Source organism: Ambystoma mexicanum, chromosome 3q, assembly GCF_040938575.1.
Source record: "Ambystoma mexicanum isolate Mex_15411 chromosome 3q, UKY_AmexF1_1, whole genome shotgun sequence".
In the NCBI taxonomy this organism is placed as follows: Eukaryota; Metazoa; Chordata; class Amphibia; order Caudata; family Ambystomatidae; genus Ambystoma; species Ambystoma mexicanum.
The window spans coordinates 1,098,011,975-1,098,027,678 of record NC_090926.1 but is presented as its reverse complement, the minus strand read 5'-3'; the positions used below and the strand labels follow the sequence as shown (position 1 = coordinate 1,098,027,678).

The 15,704-nt window shown below is 46.6% G+C and overlaps 1 protein-coding gene across 2 annotated transcripts in view; it reads left to right on the top strand.

Annotated features, from left to right (window-relative positions):
- Positions 1-15,704, top strand: part of LPAR2 (lysophosphatidic acid receptor 2) — a 250,717-nt gene that overhangs the window by 176,034 nt on the left and 58,979 nt on the right. Inside the window, exons 1-2 of one of the 2 annotated variants that reach the window (XM_069603849.1) lie at positions 4,547-4,653; positions 7,884-8,634. In XM_069603849.1, the coding sequence (XP_069459950.1) occupies positions 7,902-8,634 (733 nt within the window). In that variant the 5' untranslated portion in view covers positions 4,547-4,653; positions 7,884-7,901. Of the gene's footprint in view, positions 1-4,546; positions 4,654-7,883; positions 8,635-15,704 lie in introns of those variants that run through there. The other variant, XM_069603848.1, reaches the window with a different exon arrangement.

Here is a 15,704-nt window from a genome sequence, read left to right as displayed (position 1 = left end):
AGGAATACAGTTTTCACGTCCGCCATTTGTTATGGGGAGGGAGCGACCAACCTATGGGAGCAGGAGGGTGTTGGGTGGCTTTTAGATTACATACGCTACCCATATTTTAACTTTGATGTTGCATGGCATTAATCACTCTTGAATTTTATATTTCTGTCAGCATGGCTTCAACCTAACACCGTATATGGCCTTAACAGGGCTCAGCATCTCTGGGCTTGTTCAGTGAAGTCGTTTTTGGCTAATAAGGGGACCTCTCGAACTACAATCCCTTAAGAGTATGGTGGTGTTCCAAGATATTGTTTGGAATCGCAGTAGAACAATGTGCATTTATACTCTTCAGTGTACCAGGCGTGCATGAGTTACTATAGCAGATACTACAGCATTCCCAGTATATTGACTACTTTTGAGATGTTAGTCTATACATTGGTATCTACAGTACATTTAATGCAGAAATAGGCCTCAACTCAGACTACCTACCCATCAAACTCAAAATCTCCCACAACACCACCATTGCATTCCATCTAGTGTTTCGCCTCCCAGGACCCTCAAATGACTTCCAGGAAGCCCTTATCCACTCAATCTCAGACAATCTCAGCACCTTAAATTGGGTGACACAACATAACTGCCCCATTCTCCTCCACGACATATCTCCCATCCCCTGGTCTGACCACTTCAGCATCAACTTTCACGCCGACACCTCACCAGAACCTGCAAAGCCCTCCATCCTTCTCCCAGCAGGGCTCTCAAGGAGCTCTAAAAACTAACGAAGAACACGCTCGTCCCACATCTGCTCATCCCAGCACTACAACTCCCTTTCCCCTATGATCCCACCCTCCTAGCTAACACATTCAGCCAAGCAATAACTACAGCGGTAGATGCCATCGCACCACTCACCGCAAAAAAATCTAAAAAAACAAAGCACTCCAATGCATGGTTCTCACAAGACCTTGCGGATCTCCGCACTAAGAAGAGAGCGTAACTGGCCACATGGAAGAAATACCCTTCCGAGGCCAACAAAATTGCCTTCAAGTCTATATCCAGAGACTACAAAATGGCCAGTACACAGGCTAAGGCAGACTCCTACAACACCAGGATCAGTAAGGCTAATTCTGATACTAAGGAAATCTTCGCCATATTCAGGGAACTTGAGTCACCGTCCGTTCCACCTTCCACCATTACCAAGGATGAGACCTTGTGCAACCAAATTCAAGCAGCCATGTCACACAAGCTAGATACCCTACGCCCCCAGTCAAGTACCGACATTTCAATTCTCTAACATGACTGAATCTGAGGTCATTGCAGTCATAAAATACATTAAGCCTTCCAACTGCAAGGGAGATACTTGCCCCTGCCACATTATCAGAGACTGCGCTCCTGCCTTGGCTCCCATCATTATGGCCTTCATCAACTCTTCATTTCAATCCTCGCATATACCGACATCCCTAAAAGAAGCATGGGTCAAACCTCTCCTAAAAAAAAACATCTCTCGACCCTTCTATCCCAGGAAACTACCGTCCCATCACAACTGGCCCTTTTCTGTTAAAGATTCTGGACAAAGCAGCCTACCTGCAGGTTAAAAAATGTATTGAAGACAACCACCTCCTTGGGCTACGCCAGTCTGGCTTCCGCCCTCGACATGGTACCGAGACGGCATTACTTGACCTAAAAAATCAAATATATGACCTAAGAGACACTGGCAAACCAGCTCTCCTCCTGGTTCTTGACCTCTCTGCGGCCTTCGATCTGGTTGAGCATAAAATGCTATGCCACCATCTCACAAATTGAGCCCACTTCTCAACCAAAGCGTGTGACTGGATCTCCTTGTTCCTTCAGGAGAGGGTAATGAAGGTCTTTTCAGACTCCGCTAACACAAAACCAAGCTCCATCAAATGCTGAGTCCCACAGGGCTCCTGCATAGCCCCCACACTCTACAATCTCTTCACGAGACCTCTCTTCAGTATACTGGATTCCTTGGGCATCTCGTATACAAACTATGCAGATGACCCACAGGTCCTCATCCCCCTATCAGGTGACTACACCACAGACTTGGACACACTCTACAGCATTTACGCCACCATCCAATCATGGATGGAGGAGAACTGGCTCTGTCTAAATAGTGATAAGACCAAACTCCTGCTTGTCGGCTCCCCATCTACTCTGGGCAAACTTGACACTAACTACCAATCCTTCCCCGTGGATAATATTCCCATCAGTCTCTCAAACAATCAAAACATTGGGTGTATTTCTAGAACCCAGCCTCACCATGGACAGACAGGTCAATGCCGTCGCCGCCTCCGCAGCATATCACTCCAAACTCCTCTATGCCATTAGGCCCTTCCTATGACGGCAAAACTGCATCTCAATTGCCAGAGCCATCATCGGCTCCAGACTGGACTACTGAAATGCGCTGTTCATTGGAACCTCCCAAAAAAACCTCGCCAAACTCCAGATTGCACAAAATAATGCCTTAAGAGCTGCTACTGGCACTTCGCGCAAGGAACACATCTCACGTATCAGGAGGCAGGTACATTGGCTCCCCATCAAGGAAAGGGTGGTCTTCAAAACTCTGGCCCTTACACATAAGTGTCTTCACGATCAGGCCCCTCCCTATCTGACAGAGAGGATAACCAGACAAACAGTCCCCAGACCTTCAAGGGCAGCCTATGCTAACCGCATCACTGTCCCGCACACGCGCAGAGTGCGTGCAGGAGGCACCAGCTTCCTCACTACGGCGGCAACTTTATGGAGCAACCTCCCAGCTCAGATTAGATCAATTGATTCTCACACAGCCTTCCGCAAGGCCTTAAAAACCCAGCTCTTTGTATAAGAGCCCTTCACTCCAGGTATGCACTACTACTGTACCACCATGTATAAGACACTTCCTGTTATGCCACTTGCTACCTAGACAAGAATGAGTAACCAAATGTTACTATCACTATGTATCCTCTGTAACCATGTAACTGGATCTATCTGAATCTACTTAAGTATACCTTCTAGGGCCGCTTATTGTAACCCTCAAGCAAGCCTTCTTTAAATCTCCTTATAGCGCCTCGTTGCCTCTGGGCTGTAGTGCGCTCTATAAATACTAAAATAAATAAATAAATGCACTATATTATATATGGGATTCAGCAAATCAGTCTGTACGGAGCATTTACATTATATGTGGTAGTGTAGCCTATGGTTGTTAGTATCATAATTGCAGCACAGGCTAATCTGCAGTTTACTGCAATCTACTTTGTCCAAAAGACTGCATAACATAGTTTGCAGTATACCTGTAGTATTCATTGTACACGTCACTGCACGTTTTACTTTATAAAGTCCAGATCATGGTCGTCCGCCCTGAAGAGCTGCTGCTGCTGTGACGATTGGCGCGTTGGGCTTCTGCGCCGCAGTGCAACCTTCCAATTCCAGGGTGCATTCCTGCAACCTGCCAGCCCCAGGATTCGTCATTTATAATAACCGGGCTCTTTAAGCCAACGCTTCATCGTTGCAAATCTCTCCAGCGAGCCTGACGAAGGACGGGTAACCACGCGAGACTCTGCTGGAGCCACAGTGCTGACCGTACGGGATTCTGTGCGCGATGACGTGCCTTGTTCACCTAGTCCCGTGATCTCAGGCCTGCCAGCAGCTGTAAGGTGAGCAGGCTCCTCTGCAGCCTGTGTAGGCCATGAGTCACTGTAACTAGCAAAGAAGAAGCACGCACAGCACGAGTTGTTTCCGGACCTCCATGGAAGCACACAGAATCAGATCTGGGCATGTGGTTGAAAGGCAGCAGCACACAGCATCAGATCTGGGGATTTGGTTGAAAGCACACAGCATCAGATCTGGGGATTTGGTTGAAAATACACAGCATCAGATCTGGGGATTTGGTTGAAAACACACAGCATCAGATCTGGGGATTTCGCGGAAAGCACACACATCAACAGATCCTGGGATTTCGCTGAAAGCACACACAGCTTCAGATCTGGTGAATTCACTGAAAGCACACAGCATCAGATCTGGGGATTTGGCTGAAAGCACACGGCATCACACCTGGGAATTTGCTTGAAAGCACACAGCATCAGATCTGGGGATTTCGCTAAAAACACACAGCATCAGATCTGGGGATTTGGTTGAAAGCACACAGCATCACACCTGCGGATTTCGCTGAAAGCACAAACGGCACCGGAGCTGGGAAAATCTCTGCAAAGACACAAAACACAAGAGCTTGAGTGCCCTAAAAGGACGCACAGCCACAGAGCATAGAACTGCTCTGAAAGTACACACTGTGCAGGTGATGGAAATCTATGAATGCAAACACAAGCAGGTCTGGGCGCACTCCGTTATCACGTGTATCCGGTAGATGTGGATGACTCTCGGGTCGTACTTGTGCAAGACTTTCGGCTCTCGCTCAACGTCTTGCCGCCCACTACGGAGCCTTGAATCTCAGGTGAAATCTCTGGGTTATTCGTCAGATTTGTCCAGTTCGTTGAGCCAATTCGAGTAGTCAAATCTCCCTAAGAATGTTTGCGTCTCTATTTAAACTCCAGCTAACTTTTTTTTTCTTTGTGTGTTTTGCTGAGCATTACGGGAAGGAGACCACGGGGCAGCCTCACAGTAACTGCAGGATCTGTTGACCATTTGCTGAATTGACCATCGTTTTGAGAAGTTTAGGTCTGTTTGGTGTTTATAGTTTGCTGGTCTCCAGTGCATTTCTGCTAAAAATTCTGTGTCCCTTTGTTTTAGTGTTTGTTCACTGTGTTGCTAGTTCACCCCATATAAAAAAGAAAGAGTGTGACATTTCCTAGTGTCTTTTTCCTTTTTCTTCCCATCCCCTTGTTGCTCAGGTTCAGCTCCAGCAGGTCACCAGATGAAGAACCTCACTGAGGGCCACATTGTGGCAGCTTACCTGCATCGTGGCCTCTTTACAGGTCACAGTGCAGAATCGACATTAGCAGCTTCCATTGACAAATGCCCATTTTAGAGCTCTGCTATGAGTGATGTAGTAATCAGTGATTGCATTCCACTGTAGCCTGTCCAACATTTGCACAGAGGATGCCCTCTTCCTAAATTCACACAAGATGGCAGTTGTCCTCCTTCTCCCCTGTCACACCTGAAGAAGTTACCAGAGTTGTCCACTCCATAAAGGCCTCTTCTAAGCAGGTTTCCCCCTGCTCATCGAGACCATCAAGAATAACATTGGCTCTCTTGCCCCCGCACTCGCTGATTTCTGCAATCACTCTTACATCACTGGATCTTTCCCCTCCTCCCTTAAGTGCCATGTGTGCTCACTCCTGAAAAAACCTTCACCAGATCCTACCTGCCCTGCCCACTACCGCCCTATTTCCATCACCCCCTTCCTAGGGAAACTGCTGGAGAAGTTGGTTTCGCCCGAACTCAACGCACACACTAAACTTGGTGGTGGTCTCCACGACCATCAATCTGGATTACGAGCATCCAGAGGCACAGAAACGGCTCTTCTGAACACCCGTGAAGAACCGCTCGCCTCTGTGGGCACCAACTCCCCAGCTGTCCTTATCCTGTTCGATCTCTCTTCTGTCTTTGACACAGTGATCCATTCCATCCTCATACAAAGGCTCCATGATACCCTTGGCATCTCAGAGCAGGCACCGGACTGGCTGAGACTCTTTCTTCCTTACTGACCGCTCTTCCCAATTCATCCTGGGCTCTTTCTCCTCTCTCTCCTACTTCCCTCTCCACCTGTGGTTTCCCCCGGGGTTCTATCCTCTCCTCCTGCCTCTTTAACATCTACCTTGCTCTGCTTGCACACCTCATCTCCTCCTTCTCTTCCAACTTCCAGTGTTACACAGATGACACACAGCTATTTTTCAAACTCCCCTCTGACCCTCTTGCACCCTCCAGCATCCCTGATTTACCTATCTGCTATCCGGTCCTGGTGTACTGCCAATGATCTCGGCCTCAACGCCTGTATAACCTAGATCCTTCCCATCGTGACCCCTGCTCCCTCCTTCTTCCCTTCACTCTGGCCTTCCTCTTTGGGCTCTCCCCTTGCACCCTCTTCTGAAGCCACAAACCTTGGAGTCCTATTCAACTCCTCTCTCTCCTTCCTCCCTCACACTCAGGACATTGCCAAGAAAGTCGCACTTTCAGCTCTTCCTTCTCAAATGAATTCTTCCTTACCTCACCTTCCCGTCAGAGGCTCAACGTGACCCGAGCCCCGATTCTCTCTAGGCTTGACTATTGCAATAGCCTCCTCCTGAATCTACCATCTTCCACACTGTGACCCCTCCATCTAATCCAGAATAGGGCTGCAAGACTTATCCTTGCCCTTACGCCCATGGACGGCATCTCTACTGCACTAAAAAGTCTTCACTGGCTCCTGGTTTCTACACGGATTACATTGAAATCCCTCTGCATCACCCACAAGGCGGTATGGGCCCGGGGACCACACTATCTGCAACTTTATCTTTCTAAATACTCCCTCTCTAGACCACTACGCTCCTCTGGCTCCAACTGTCTGTAAAGCGTTTTGCTAAACGGAGGGCAGCTCCTTAAGACACTCCTCTCTACCTCCTCCATCCCTTCTGCTCTCCCCTGCTAATCCGACAGTTGCTGCGATTGGTGTCCTGGGCCCTTATGCATCCTCAGGGCCCTGACCTCCTGCACCCAATCGAACCAGCTCCTGTCTATCTGCACTTGCACTTACACCCTCCTCCCTGGTGGCTCACGCTTACACCCCTCGCGCTCCAGGCCCAGTTGCACTCAACATTCCTAGCACTTTATCTGTGGCTCACCTATGAGTTTAGTCTCCACAGCTCTGACCCCCTGCCTTCTTCCATGCTGCACTTGCACGTTTTGAATACTCACAAGGCATAGTATGTGTGTCCTGTTCTCCTCTTCCCTCCCTACTGCTCTTATATATTGTGTTTTGAATATATTTTAATGTATTTCCCACTCCTGCTCCCTACCTCACACTGTGGGCGCTTTGAAACAGTATTTTCCTATTGTGTAAGCACCCAACAGGCAAACAATAAATAAATAAATAACTATCTGAGTGCTCTTTCACTCACAACCTGTGCATCCCAGTCTTCCTACTCCTCTACTTTAACTCCCCTCCAGTTTACTCCCAATTCCCTATATTTGCTAAGGCTGCCTCCAACAAGGACGCCCGCCTCTCTAAAGGATGCCTATGACTGAACAAGAGCTACAATCAGTGTTTCCTTTAAGCCATATGTTCAAAGTTAGGACAGACCTTTACAAAAGTTTGCCAGTAGTTTGACATGGTTGATGCACCTGAAATCCGCATGATTCAAGGTACTGCCTGTAAAGTTTGTCCAGGCCTGCACACAACACAGGATTTGGGATCTCTCTGAGAGCCAGCACAACACTGGAGCTACTGGAGAACTCTCTGAAAAGACACAAAACTCAAGAGCCTGGGATCCCTGAAAGGACACACAGTTTACACAACACAGGAGATGAAGACAGTCCAGGCAGCAGGGGATCTAGGGACTTCTCTTAACACATGAGCTGGCGACTTCTGGGAAACCACACGCAGCGGAGCACTGCCAGTGCCTGCTGAGTTTGGAGATCTGTCTTTAGAACACTCATGGAATCACTAGATCTGGTAGGCCTCCCAGTATTACTTGATGTGGGTCCCCCTAGCTTGATGAAGCCCTTGTTGCAATGTCAGAGATCCGCTTTGTTTTTATCCCTATTGCCTCGCCAAAGCTGCATTATCTTTTAGTAATTGGAAGCTTAATGTGATCGAGTGGTTAATGCGCTACTTTTATCTGGAAGGGGTGGTTGTCTTAAGGTGTTCTGAATATCAGTTCACATAAAATGAGCTTCTTTATTCAGACAGTAAGAACATACCACTGACAGATTCAATACATTCAACTTATGTCTTCTTTCTATTTTTACAGGGTCACCTAACTCCCAAGATGGCGCAATGTTACTACAATCAAACCATTACGTTTTTCTACAACAACAGTGGAAAATCCCTGCACACAAACTGGACCTCTAGAGACAAGCTGGTTGTTGGGCTGGGCTTAACTGTGTGCCTCTTTGCCCTTTTGACCAACCTCCTAGTCATCATAGCCATCGTCATCAACCGTCGTTTCCATTACCCCATCTACTACCTCTTGGCCAACCTAGCAGCCGCTGATCTATTTGCAGGGGTAGGCTACACCTTTCTCATGTTCCACACTGGGCCGAGGACCGCGGAGCTATCAATCAAGACATGGTTTCTGCGCCAGACTCTTATTGACACCAGCCTGACCGCGTCGGTGGCCAACCTGCTTGCCATTGCGGTAGAGCGGCACCAGACGGTATTCACGATGCAGCTCCACAGCAACATGTCCAACCGGCGGGTGACCATCCTCATTGTTTTCATTTGGATTGCGGCCATCCTACTGGGCTTGATCCCATCGTTCGGCTGGTCCTGCCTGTGCAACATCCAGAAATGCTCCCGCATGGCCCCACTCTACAGCCGGGACTACCTCGTCTTCTGGGCCATCTCCAACTTGGTGGTCTTCTTGATCATGGTGGTGGCCTACACCCACATCTCCATCTACGTGAAGCGCAAGGCACTGCGCATGTCCCAGCATACGTCCTTCCACCCCAAGTACAAGGAGAACATGGTCAGCCTGATGAAGACTGTGGTGATCATACTAAGTAAGTGCCACATGTCTGTGAACTGTTTTTGCATGTGTTTTGGGGTAACTTGTAAAAAGAACCTTTAAAAAACACCTTCATCAATGAGTTGAACTGAATAAGGGGGAACTGAAAATATATTGAGCCGAGTTGAAAAGATTGGGGAGTGGGGGGTAAAATATAAAATAAAATGCAAGGGCAAGGCTGCTCATTGGGGTATAAGACCCCGACACACTCAGATTGTCTCAGGAGGATAGCTCAGGGACAACGTGCTCTCCTTGGAAGCAAGACGATACGGAGCACCAGAGTTTTGATCCCCGGGTCCGCGCTTAGAAACCTCTGAGTATTATGTGCATTATAAATAACCTATCATATCATATCATTGGATAAGGTGAAAACAAAACTCCTGGCAAAAAAAGTCCGATGTTCCTGACCATTTTAATTTTTAAAAGAGGATATTTTCACATGGAACTCTTCTCGAAACCGATCTTCTCAGTCTTTGGTGCAGCTGTGTCCATCCATTCTATGTCCATTTAAGTCTGGATGACATGCATGCAACACCACCCTACAATATGCAATGGCATGTTGAATTCCCAGATTTGGACAGTTGTTCCACTATCACCATTAGTCTGTTTTATTAACCCCTTCCATCAATATGAAGCATCACTCCAACCAAAGCCATAGCACAAAGGCACTTTAGATGTGCTCTTGCATTAGCGTCTTCAGCCTCCAGACTCTCGTGCATAGCGTCTTCCATAGACTACCTTTGCATCATGCCTGCTGCCTCCATTGACTCGACTAGAGCAAATCATAATTTATATACAAATTCAATCCTTTTAATTAGCATTTGCTCCCGATAAGATCAGTCGGAGAGCTTACCTTAGACACAAGGCCAACCTGCACTTCACAAGTTTGAATGTCAGCAGGGCACACTTAGCCTTTCAACCTTCAGTACCATTAAATATGGGAATAATAACACCAGTTAATTCAGCACTGAGAAGTGTGTGCAATCCGGCATGCATGCAAGCGCTATATGAGTTTGTGACATTATTATTAATGCCAAAGTGTTTATGGTTTCATACTTAAACAGCTGTTACCATGACCAAATGTAAGCTTTCAGCATTTATCTACCTATCCAGGAAGTTCGAAAGCTGTGACTGCATAGTTAAGGGATATCTTGGAAGTGGACGCCCGACTCCCACAGATATCTAACCTACCATTAAGTCCTGGAGCTCTTCCTCTTAGTTTTAGGATACACGTGCCTATATCCACATCTCCTTGATGATCAGAGTAACGCAGTCTTCCAGTTCAGTGGCCACCTATTTTCCAAGGTTGGCTTGCAGATTTCCCCCACACTCTGCAGCACTGGGGACCACACATTGTGGCCACTGGTGGTGTCCATAGGATATGGAACCTGGAAGTAGTAGAGTGACAGCTGTCCTGCAGTCCCACATCCAATCAAGCCATGTGTAGCCTCTGCCTTCTACCTGCCCCCTTGTGCATGTCTTTACCAGCAATTTTTAAGCACATTTTAAGGCCCATGGCCATAGTGGTCTTCCTCGAGTAACATGCTTCATATATGGTGCTGTGGCCGGCTATTTTATTGAAGGTGGTGGGTCCTGTGGTTCGTTGTCCAAATCCCACCCGTTGGTGGCCGCGTACCAAAAGACTGTGTTTCTGATGACGCTTTGGTGCGGTCTTCAAGGGGTGGGAAAATGGTTATTTCAGGAAATGTTCTCTTTCCTAGCACCCCTCAATCCCAACCCAGTGCCGGTCCCCATAGTCTTCCGCATCAGTGAGATTTACTTTTAATCACGGGGGTTTCACCCCGAAAACCTTTTATTGCACTTGCTCACTCCTCCCTTCCCCACCACACACATAGCGCTCCCCCTCCACCATATACACACCGACATATACATACACACACACACACACACACACACTTACCTGCTGTCAGAACACATGTCGTCTCTCCTACAGCAGCAGGGGCATGTCAGCCCCTGTGCTCACTCGTGTGCAGACTAGATCGCAGGCAAAAGACAGCATAGAGAGAGCAATAGGAATTCTGAAATGTATGCAAAGCCATTGTGCTTGAACTGTACACATCATCAGGAGGGCCTGAAGGTTCTGTGGGCTGTACCCAGAGGTGAAAAGACTAAACCAGTCGAGGCCAGTGGCTGCAACCAAAATGGTGCATGGTTGAAGTGTGGCAGGAATTCCTGCCTCAGGGTGGTGCAACTTAATTAGCAATTCTGGGGGAATGCTGAGGAGATGATCTTCCACGGTCTCCACTATTATGAAGCCTCAGAAATGTCCCTAAACCTGTTGATGGACAGTCTTCTTTACTCTTCAATGTCCCCCTCCATCCACTCTGTTTGTTTAGCGTGTGACTATATAAAAGTGTACGCCTCTGTGACCCATCCCAGGGTATTGTTACATCTTCCATGGGGGAGGCCCCTTTCCTTGAGGCTACGACCGTGAGGCTGCAACTCGATAGTCCCCCCATGGGTGGTACTGAGCTGGTGGATCTCATGGGAAGGTAAGCACTTCATGGGATTGGTGACAATGGCCCTGGGATAACACGGTGTTCATTCACCCCGTTGGTGTCTCCACCTTCCTTAGCCCCCACTGAAGGTCCTCACAACCCTATTTATTATGGTTTAGTAGAGGCCATCCTTAATAAGACTGGGAAGAGGAAGAGGGAGACTCACCCAAGCCTGATGCAACATATCACTGTGACGAAGAAGATGAATTAAGGAGGTGAAAGCAAAAACAGAAAGGAACAGAAATAGGTTTAGACACAGAAGAATTGATATTTTTGTTTGAAGGACATACTAGCCGAGTCCTAAGAATTATTTGTTGAGGCAGGGCAACCCCTCATAGTGGTTAGGGACAGTTAGGCCTTTCCCCAAACCGCTTTCTTTTCTTTCGATACAAATTTAGCCCAAACAAATATGCCACCTGTGTCTCATCTCTCTCCTTCTGAACCCTTACAGACATTAAAAGCAGAAGTCTGAATGAGTCTACCGTCCTCCCAGTTCATTATTGAATTTATGATTTTGTGACTTGGGAGTAATTTATTTCCAAAATGTTATGCATGGAAGCGTTTTGATGGCCCACAAAATGAAATGACTCAATGTTGTGGGCATGGATTTGTATGATCTCCTCTTCCAATATTAATTTAAGCTCTGACTATAACTGAACATTTTCATCTGTATAAGCCTGACATCATATTCCTACCGCAATGAGTCAGTCACCAGTGGTCAGTCTGCTGGATTATCCTTTCGGAGCTCTTAAATTGTACGATGTTAGCACTAAGCAGCTGATCTTTTTTTTTATTTACTTGCTAGGGCCTGTAGTGTTGTGTTTATAATGAAAAGAGCACACCCACAAACCTGATTCTGCAAAACGCAAAAACAGGGCAAAGATAGGCTACTCCCACTGGCAATGGACGACTTGAGAGCCATGTATATAACTCTGGTCAGAAGCAGACCAAAACTGCGCATCTAGTGCCGTGTACTTGCATCGTTGTGCATTTACATTGGTGCAATTACAACAGTGCACTTTTGGTTTGGTGTGACCAGAAACGGTAGGGAGGCAGAGAGCTGGAAAGTCTGCAGAGGGACACAAAATGCAAGGGGCAGGGTAAGTCGAGGAAGGGGAGTGGCCAAGCAGGACTGATTAAGGAGTGTTGCGATGGTTAGGGGTCATGGACAACGGCCGATGCTTGAAGCAGGGGACCCCCGTTTCCTGGTGCACACTGTGGTCCTGATATGGGTGCGGGAGGGAGAGGATATGTGGGTGAGGCGAATTACGGCCGGTGGTTCTAAACGGGTCATCGGTGAGGGACAGGAGCACCAGTCATGTAAAAGTGGCAAGGAACGGACTGGTGCTATTGCTGTTCCCCCCCAGGCCCTATTGGTACTGCCCTGAGCCCCCAACCTTGCTTTTGGTACTGCGGCACAGGTTTTCTGTTTCCTAAAATCCCTACTTTACATCTTACAGGGTTCGAAATTGCTGGGAGCTATTTGGCTGCAGCTTCTACACTAGGGGAGCCTGCTGGTTATCTTAAAACCAACAGTTACCAGGAACTACTTTTGTCTCCCAATGACATCTGGTGCCTTACAAACATGCGTATGGATATGATCTTTAAATGTTTGCGATTGTAAAAAAAAAAAAATAATAGAATTGAGACACTGCTAAAGCACTTTTAAATATAATGGATGATATATAAAGTACAAAAAGTTAAGGTGTGCACCTCATGCAGAAATTAGATTTGCAGTGCACGGCGCGTCTGCTCCCAGTTCCCCAGTGGCAGCTTCTGCCCACTGGATGATGCCCGACGCCGGATCTGGTTTTAGCTCCTGCTCAGCAACTCTTCATCTCTTCATTTCGAACCCTGGTGTAGCTATGCTGACCGGATCCTACTCTGACCACTTGCAGCTCGTATACCTCTTGCAACATGTTTCCGCTTCCTCCGCGGCATCAAAGCATGCGCGGGCTGCGCTCCATCTGCATATAGCCAAACCTGCTAGCTAATCTGAAGTATCACTTATAAATTCTCTGACAAATGCGAGCCAGCCAATAACCAACCCAGTTTTCTGTTTAGTCTCTATTTGCCAGTTGGTTTAGTTTAGTTTATTTCTTATATAAGCGCAACACGCCCAAAGGCCTCAATGCCCTGATAAAATATACAATCAACGCAAACACAACATATAATAAATCAGCAGCATAATCTACCGGTTATAAAAAGCAGATAATAGATCCTTAGTTCCTACAAATAAAACAGATGTCGGTCCAAAATAATTCTCGACTTGGTGTGGGAATACATATTCTGCAGATTTTTACAAAAACAATGGTAAGTTACTTTAACCGCATCCTTTAACGAAGCAGTCTGGGTTGCCCTTAGAACACCCATTGTTGATATACACCCTCCAGAGGACTCTCAGGTCCTGTGTTCTAATGAAACTTTGGCCCACTCTTTAATGTAACCAGGCCAATACTTTATTTTTTTTGTGCCTTCCTTGACTCTGGTTCCTTAGGCCTCTTGACGTTGGTACATATATATTTCCTAGGATCCATAGTAAGCATCCTTAGGGTCGGGTCTGCTATCTTTGCCATGTGGGACTTTCTTGTACGAATATCCATAGAAGGTGAGGGGTAATATGTGATATTAGACATAATCTTAGAACCAGCAGGCTTTGCGGGTGATAAAATAACACCATACGATGATTCTACAACTAATCTGTGGACAGGCCTAGCTTGTGCTGCCTGATGAAGCCCCATAGCCGCAGTTTCATTTTTATTAGTATTGTGCTAGAGTCCGTCAACTGACCTTTCACAAAGTACAAAATACAACATTTACAAAATAATTCAAGATTTTCACATTTTCTTTAAAAACTTAAATGACCCCCACAATCCAGAGATATATCACGAATTAGATCTTTCTTAAAGAATTTACAAAATGTTCAACCCACCAATCCCCGAGGCATGTCTTCATTCAATTTCAAAGTTTTCCGTCGTTTTTATAGTTCTAAGGACAGGAAGGTTTCATGTCCCACAGACAGACGATGCCAAAAGTCTCCAGAATCTAGCCAGCTGAGCCGGTCCTTAAATCTGGAGAACATTTGAATTCTCCGGGCTCTTGTTACTGCCCGCTCTATCAGAATACGGGACAGAGATTGACTTACACATTTGATCACGCAGTGTACATGTGTTGTCTGCTTGATCAGATTTCACCTGACGGTAACAAATTTAATCGCAGTCTTGATATAGCATCTCTGCCTCGGCAATCTGGAAATTGCACCAGATGGCGAGGAAGTACTCCCAGATTTTCGTCTAGGGTGGAGGAGTTGCCATGAGGTTTTCCTACTCCGCATTCCCATGCTGTTTGTGAAATGAAAATGCATTCAAGAACAGAGAATATGGCTCCTGCAATAAAGTGGCTCTTTTCCGTGTTTAATCGTGTGAGTAGAGGTGGATTTTGCAACTGAAGCCCAGTAGCGCGGGTCTCAAAGGGAATGCCGGCTTGCATTGCATACAAAGTTGCCATCTGCATTCCAGAACAACTGGGTGGAAGTTACTTTTTTGCTGAACTGTTCAATTCTTTTCTATTTCAGCATGTCTGTGCTGGCTTTGATAGTGTTTTTCGCAAGACATGTGCTGCAGCGTGTTCAATGACTACCTGGCAGGAATCCATGCAATGCCCCTGGGTGGTGTTGGTTCCCGGCATTCCACGCTTGTTCTCGGCCTGTAATGGCAGCTGCATTCATTTCCAGTCCAGGAGCTGCCTTGGTAACCTGGCTGGCAGCCTTTGCTGCTCCTTGCATTGCCCCGGGCAAGAGCTGCCCCACCCCCACACATCTGGATGCTTGGTGGTAGACACTACGGCCCAGGCAAGCTGAATGAAGCTGTAGCTGAGGGCTCACATAAAAAACATGAAATATGAATACAAAACTCCTATAAAAATAATTGGAGCAATAGCACACATGTTGCGTGCACGTGGTTCTTTTGTACAGGTATATGTCTAATAGTTGGAGGACGCATGCGCAGTGTTTGTTTGACTACTGATTTAACCTACCATTGGGTTTGTGTAGTAGCTCAACAATCATGTTTTTAAGTTTTAGCTCATAGGCCGTGCTTCAGCAACACATAGTAGAGCAAAAAACGATTTGTATGTGTAATTGGCAAATGTGCATGAATACACATCCACCTTAGGGATCTGTCATTATTCTTCCTTGTGTACATTCCAGGCATTGTGATATGCTGAAAGGTGAAAATGTCACATGGTCTTAGTTGCAATTGTTAACCTCTTCTGTCGATTAAATGGAAAGAGTCCCTGATGTCAGAGGCTTGGGAGCACATTGTTCCTTTTAATCTTCATTTTTGTTTGAAATAGGCCTCTTTTTTGTGATAAGGACTTTAATGATTGTTATCACTTGTAAAGGCTTAGTGGAACATGTGGTGCTGCACTTGACATTGAGCGCCTAGAGACTACCCTTGGGTGGCGGTGGTGCACGTTATAAATCAACATAACATAATCTATCACAGCCACAATAAATTGGCTTTGCCAGTGCTTACTTTGACTGGTG